The following is a 7,224-nucleotide window of genomic DNA, read 5'->3' as shown; positions in this document are numbered from 1 at the left end:
TTGGATAGCCATTTATTATTACCTCCGTTTATTTGGCTTTTTATTCAACATGTATCTGCTCCTGCTTTTGGCCTCATCCTCAGTTATTTTAAAACAAAACCAGAAGAATCTGGTCTCATCCTTTCTTCTTCTTTTTTGTGATGGAAGAATCTGGTCTCATTCTTAGCTGCAGTATGGAACTTCTCTTTTGCGAGGACAAATACGGGTCGTACAGTCTATTTGATGTTATTGGACCCCAATCTCAAAAGCCTCGAAAGAAGATATCAGGGTTGCATTATTTTGATGACTGTTCCACGCCAGAACCACCATTGGGCCCTTCATTGATGGCTTGACAAAGGTGCTTCTTTTTTCTAAGTTGGAGAGTTTTGGTTCTTCTTTCCGACAAAATGAGATCAGTTCTGTATTCAAAAGCAAAAAAAATTAATATAAAGCTGCAGCTAGTTCTGCCAGGTCTCTGCCTATATAAACCCCGCCTAGCAAACGCTTCGAGGCATAGAACTTTGCTCGCTGAGCTAAACCTTTCGGGCTCTCATGGCGTGTTTATATAATTCTCTCTGGATGGCAAATGCGAGCGGGCATTGGGCCAAACGACAGTGCTCTCATTTCAGCAAATCTTTTAGGTGGCACTTGACACGTCTGTATCGATTCCTTCTATCCCATTCCAATCCACTGTGCATCCGTATAATTTACTTGTTCTCAATCTCATCTGTGGGTTTTCTAGTTTTGAAATCATTGAAGCTAAAACAGCCCTCAAACACGCCCAGAGACATCGATATGTTCTTTATGTCAGTATCTGCTGCAACGGTATCTAGCATGTCGACTGTAGAGATGGAGGTTTTCTCAAATTCCCAGCTTGTTGTGCTTGCCATTCTAATGCTTATTGGTGGGGAATTGTTTAGTTCTACGCTTGGTCTTCAGTTCAGAAAAGAGCAGCTCAAGCAACAGGCAATGACCACAAGCTGTGTCGAATCAGTTGCTAGTAGTTCACCAGACATCGAAGATGATCAGTTTGAGATGGAATCATCAGCAGCTTCTGATCCTGACCACATCGAAGCAGGTATGGTGGGATCTCAATCTCATCTGATAGACAGTAAGGATCTGAAGTACAATGCTATAACATATTTGGCTTACGTTATTATGGGTTATCTTCTATTGATGCATGTGGCTGGTTTTGTGTCAGTCATAGTTTACATTAGTCTTGTAAGAAGTGCAAGAACCGTGTTGAAAGATAAGGGGATTGGAATTCTCATGTTTTCCCTCTTCACCACGATTTCTTCGTTCTCAAATGTTGGATTTATTCCGACGAATGAGAACATGCTGGTCTTTAAGAAAAATTCAGGTCTTCTGCTGCTGATCATTCCTCAGGTGCTCCTTGGGAATACAATGTTCCCCTCATGTTTGAGATTTCTATTATGGGTCCTGAAGAGTATGACTAGAAGAGCAGAGTTTGAGTACATGCTGAAAAATTCACAAGAGATTGGATACTCTCACTTGCTGCCTCACCTTCCTTCTCTTTTGCTGTTTGTTACTGTTGTTCTATTTGTGGTGATTCAGCTCATATTTTTTTGCGCTCTGGAGTGGCACTCTGAGGCTTTGAGTGGGATGAACTTTTATCAGAAGGTTATTGCTGCAATGTTTCTGTCTGTGAACTCAAGGCATGCCGGTGAATCTATTGCCGATCTCTCCTCACTTAGTCCTGCAATCTTGGTTCTGTTTGCCATCATGATGTTAGATCTCTCTACCTATTCCATTCTATTTTATCATAGACTACTGCTAGTTTGAATTAGATTTCATTTGCAATGCATAAAGCTGCAGTTACCATGACTTCCAAGTGGATTAGGAAGTTTACTCATTTAGTATGACAATCCGAATATTTATGTCCACCATTTCAGAATTTAATCACTTTTGTCCCTCCTTGAGTGAAATCATCCTAGATAAACTTGATAATGAGCCACATAAAATTATGAAATTTTCAGTATGATGATATATATATATATATATATATATATATATATATATATATATAGTTGTTGTAAATTTAAGCTTAAATGGCTGTTGTGCTTGGCAATAGTTGGGATAGTAGATGTAAGATGGGGCTATGAAGCATGATTGTGAAAACGTTAATTGCTTCGGTTTCTCTATCTTCTCAATTCAAGTGCTTTCCACAATGCTTTTTGAACTTGTTGATATGCCATCAGAATATTATAATTCTCAAGGAAACCCTACTCATATCTTCATAATTCATACCTTTTTTTCCAAGAAAAGCACTTGTAATTCATGCATACATACAAAGCTGTAACAAACTAGAGAAACACAACTAAGAAAAAGACGAAAATGAATTGGCAATTTCACTTTGGGTATTAACAAGTGCCAGACCTCTTATTCTTGGTTGTCCAGTGGCACTCCATGGCTTAAATAACATTAGTAGGTGTACGCGTGCACGTGTCTGCATGGACGTATTGATGCGATACATGGAGAGAGTGCTGCAATCATGCACTAGTACTGTTAAAACAACAGTTATGTGTTGATATTTTTTTGTTAGTGGTGGGAATCGATGTCAGAATACAAATCTAATCATATATTCCTACTGGCTGCAACCAGTCATTTTTTACGATAGCTGTTTGATTCCAACACCACGTAACTGCGTACATTTATTCTTTTCTGATAATTTGAAGCTACAGTGATACATCCAAAAAAGATAAAATAAAATAAAAAATTATGGTGACAGAATATATCATCCTTCAGGTGGGTCAGCTCCTTCTGCTGACCCATAAGAATGGCGGTCTTCGGTGTCTCAACCAATAACCACAAAGACCTAGGAACTCGACTCCCCTTTCTTTTTTTACTTGCCATCTCCCTCTTAGTTAGCCGGAATTGATTCAATGCTCATCGTTCCAATCACCATCGCCAACGAGCCAAAATAAAGGAACGTGGCTGTAGTTTTTCTCTCGTGATGCAAAATCATTATAGGAAGGTGCAGCCGCCCGATTGATTAATGATTGATCGATCGATTGGACAGGACCGATCAGCATATCAATGCCGAGCCAAATGCATTTAGGATACATTCTTTTAGATCTCAATCATTCAGTCGGTTCTATCATATGTACCTTAGATCATCCAATAATAGGTCAGTACATCATTTATTAATGAAAAAAAACTACACTATTATTTAAACTTCATTAAAATTTTTAAATAAAAAAAATTTCATACTTAACTATGATTAGCCAATTAATAATTTTTATTGTTTGAGTTCATTTTATTAGATAGTGTGCTAGTATGTTATTGGATGGTCCAAAATTCACGTCATAAAAATGTTCTAACTAATAATTTTTTTAATATATTTTATTTTTTTATGAAAAATAAAAGAAGTAAAAATATAAAACTAGCCATGTATCTTGTTCCCGTGCAACCGATCCATTCGAAACTTTCCTTTTCATCTTTGAGTCGGCTAGCCCTCCAGGTGCACGAGAGAAAGACCATATGAGAGAGTAGTTCTTCATAAGCAATTGCAAAGGCACTTCAAATTTTTCATTCAAAAAAGAGAAGGGGGAGACAAAATTTAATTTGCATCAACTTCTAGTGGTCCAACTCAAAGTCATGCTATTTCACTGCAAATATGATCTCATGTGGCTTTCGATTTTTAGTGGCATAGATTAAGACCAACGATATAAATTTCTGATTTGCATGCTTGATTATAAATTTTGTACCTAAGTTGAGTAGATACCTCTTCTCTAGAGAAAAATTGAGCCCGCCTCCCGCTTTTTTTTCTTTTCCCCCGAGTTTGAACCATCATTTCTAAGTTAGTGATTCTTCTTATTTTAATTTTACATTGAGATAATGTCTATCTTAATGTATAATTTTTTCAGGTATCTTCCATCACATACATCATTTATGCCTTTCAGACATGAGAGATTCACTCCAACCAAACAAGACAAAGCTAAGAAAAGTATGGGTCTGCTCAAGAGTCTCACCGTCTCGCAGCTGACACATCTAGCCATCTTCGTTATCCTTGTCTGCATATCCGAGAGGAAGAAAATCTCAGAAGATCCCCTAAACTTCAGCGTCTTCAACATTGTCATTGAAGTAGTCAGGCAAGTGCTCTCCAGTTATGTTAATGCACCAAAAGCTATACATTTAATGCATGGTAGCTGGTTTACACACACACACACACGTATGTACGTATATATGTATCCATGTCTATATACTTAAGCCCTCATGACACCAGGATGTAGTTATCTCATATTCGAGGCCAGAGAGTTTGGCCCAAGTCATTGACTTCTATTGCCTGAGGTCTGCCTGAACACCTTGATACCCAACCCACCAATCAAATCTCGACGCTAAGGTGCATGGGTCCCCCGAACCTGATTCAAATTATTGGAAAAAAAAAAAAAAAAACTAGGCCAAAAATTGAACCGTCACGAGATATACAAGTCCTGCATCAATCCATACCCATTTGCAATTCTAGCAATACACACTCAAGGGAAACTTTGGGAAAACCAAGTCAATTAGAGCATGTTTGGATGATTAAACTTAAAATCATATAGAATTCATGGGTTGAGCTAGTATAACCAATAGATCTTTTTTCCTTTCTATGAGATTTGGGTTGATCCATTCCAAATCTATTTCTAAGTATTTAAGAATACAAATCTAACCTAGTCTGTAATATTATGATCATACTGGTTGTATTGGTTCAATCCATGAATTCCATAAAATCTTCAACCCAATTATCCAAATAAGTCCTTAGAATTGCTCATAAAATTTTTATTATGAGATAATCCACCCATAGCTTATGTAGGTCAAACCAAATATCCCCTTTCTTACATTATATAGACACACACATAGATAGATAGATAGATAGAGAGAGAGAGAGAGAGAGAGTAAAAAGGTTGGTACTTCTTTCTTACATTATCATCTCCAAAATGCTAATGGAGTTCATACTTGCACAAGTCATCCAAAAAACAGTCATATCGATATGAGTCCTAGGTTTTACAAAAACTCCAACCATGCAGTGCATATGGAAACGTTGGTTTCTCCACCGGCTACAGCTGCAGTCGGCAACTGAAGCATGATGGGTTCTGCAAAGATGCATGGTATGGGTTCGCAGGGACATGGAGTGATCAAGGGAAGCTCATTCTCATCTTTGTAATGTTTTTTGGAAGGCTAAAGAAATACAACATGAGAGGAGGTAACGCTTGGAAGCTGAATTAGAAGCAGAGTGCGTCTAATGTGCACAATGTGTTCCACTGTATATAGCAGACTGAAGTGTACTTTACATTTGAAAGGAGGCTTTAAGGTTAAGGCCTTCAGAGAACCAAGAAAATAAGGAAGTTGGACACCTTCAAATTACCACTCTCCTATCTCCATCTCTATTGCTACTACTCATAATGGATAAGCAACTTGTTGATACGAAATATTCAGATATGTTACCTCAAACAAAAATATTCAGATAGTAACAGGATCTGTTAAGAGCTTAAAAATAAAAATAAAAATAAAAATAAATAAGATGGGGCATTTAAGTGTGCGAGATTCCCACTAGTGCAGAGTATGAAGAGGAATAAATATATGCAGTCTTATCCCGATGTGATGAGGCTATTTTCATGTTTCAAGCCTACGGCACCAAGATCAAAACGAAATAATCTTACCATTGGTCAGCCCTCTGAATCAAAGAAATCATAAGCAAGTCTTAATGGTTCATCTTTAGCTACTAATGGCCGTTATCATAAAAAGTTTGGTCAAGGTTGGTCATGCATACAGGGCACTCCATTTACCAGATGAGCAACAACTATGTTGACCAATGATCTCAAAGTAAATCATTCGGTTTGTACGAAGATTGCATTAGTCAAATGATAAAATCAGAAATAATTCACAAACCATATTGAAATAACTTTTTAATTGGTATTGTTAAGTTTATATTGTTTTAGGTTTAGATATATTATATGACGTTATGGCATCCACCTATATATTTCGATATGGGACTAATATAATATTTTTTTCCCTACATCTATATTTCATTAAACTCTAAACAGCTTCTTATATACATCTCGTACAGTTAGAACGAGGCTTGCAGGTTAAGATATATATATATATATATATAGTTCAATTATGCAATCTAAAGACGATATATATCATTAGCTATAAATTCCACATACCCTTCAACAATACAAGTTCAAGCCATTAAAGGTACAAAAGGTGCTTTATATTAACTAGATTATATTTAATAAACGTCCCTATTTATGATCTGTTGTAGTTGTATGGTTTCATGCACGCATGATTTTACAAAATAAGTACGCAATCGAATTTTAAAAATTTTTAGATTAAATCTAATTTAATCTAAGCATGCATAAGATCAAATCTTCAAACCATAAACAGGATCATCATATGTGAGATAAAATTTAGATACAGAAATCAAATAGAAAAAAATAAATTAAAAACATACCTGGACATGGATCAATCTTCAACGCGAACTGATGATCATGGATGTCTTCCGAAGATCCCTTTTAGCCGCACAAGCGTCCGACCTCTATAGATATCTACATGAGACTCTAATTTGATCAGAAGCCTTTAGATCTCACCGGGATGCTAGTTTCCTTGCAGATATCGCATCTTGACGGTTGAAATTTTTTTTTTCTCTCAAGACACTCTTAGAGGACAAGAAGAATATAAGAAGATCTTGATTTCTACGCTAGAGATCATAAGAAGAATCCTTTCTTCTCTTTTCTTTCTAAAATCAATGCACCAAACCTCTACAATAGAGATGTAGGAATTTTGTCCAACTTTTTGGACAAAGAGAAAAGGAGATATTCATGTCTAAACATGGACAAGAAGTAAAGAAGAGGATGTCCTAACAACCAACTCTGGATTGTTGCAAGAAAGAAGGGATTAAAACAAACTTACCTCACGCCATACCCATGCACGCCATCGCTCTCTCTCCCATGATTTTTCACGCACATCCTCACCCCTTTTGACATCAAAAACCAGATGCTAATCTCTAGCTTACACGTCTCATATGGAAGGTTTAAATAGATGAAAGGTAGTTAGAGATTGGATAGGAATCAAGAGTCCAAACATCCATGGACTCTAAGTTTTTCATGCCGCCCAAACCAAAGAATTCGTCCAGATTTTTCACGCTAAAAAGGGAGTTACTTTTCTTTCTAACATGGTAAAAAGAGGAGAAGAAGTGGCGTGCAAACCTGGTTGGCGTGGGATTTTTGTGGCACACAAAAT

At 36.8% G+C, this 7,224-nt stretch overlaps 1 protein-coding gene across 1 annotated transcript; it reads left to right on the top strand.

Annotated features, from left to right (window-relative positions):
• The first annotated feature begins 380 nt into the window (after positions 1–380).
• Positions 381–6,556, top strand: LOC105039414 (probable cation transporter HKT1;4). The gene is made up of 3 exons (XM_073250875.1): positions 381–1,727; positions 3,867–4,091; positions 5,010–6,556. The coding sequence occupies exons 1-3, from the start codon at positions 532–534 to the stop codon at positions 5,206–5,208; spliced, it is 1,620 nt and encodes a 539-aa protein (XP_073106976.1). The 5' UTR covers positions 381–531; the 3' UTR covers positions 5,209–6,556.
• Positions 6,557–7,224: the final 668 nt, after the last annotated feature.

This window comes from Elaeis guineensis, chromosome 1 (assembly GCF_000442705.2).
Source record: "Elaeis guineensis isolate ETL-2024a chromosome 1, EG11, whole genome shotgun sequence".
NCBI classification, from domain to species: Eukaryota; Viridiplantae; Streptophyta; class Magnoliopsida; order Arecales; family Arecaceae; genus Elaeis; species Elaeis guineensis.
Note: the sequence above shows the minus strand (reverse complement) of the source record. Positions and strands in the feature narration are given on the sequence as shown.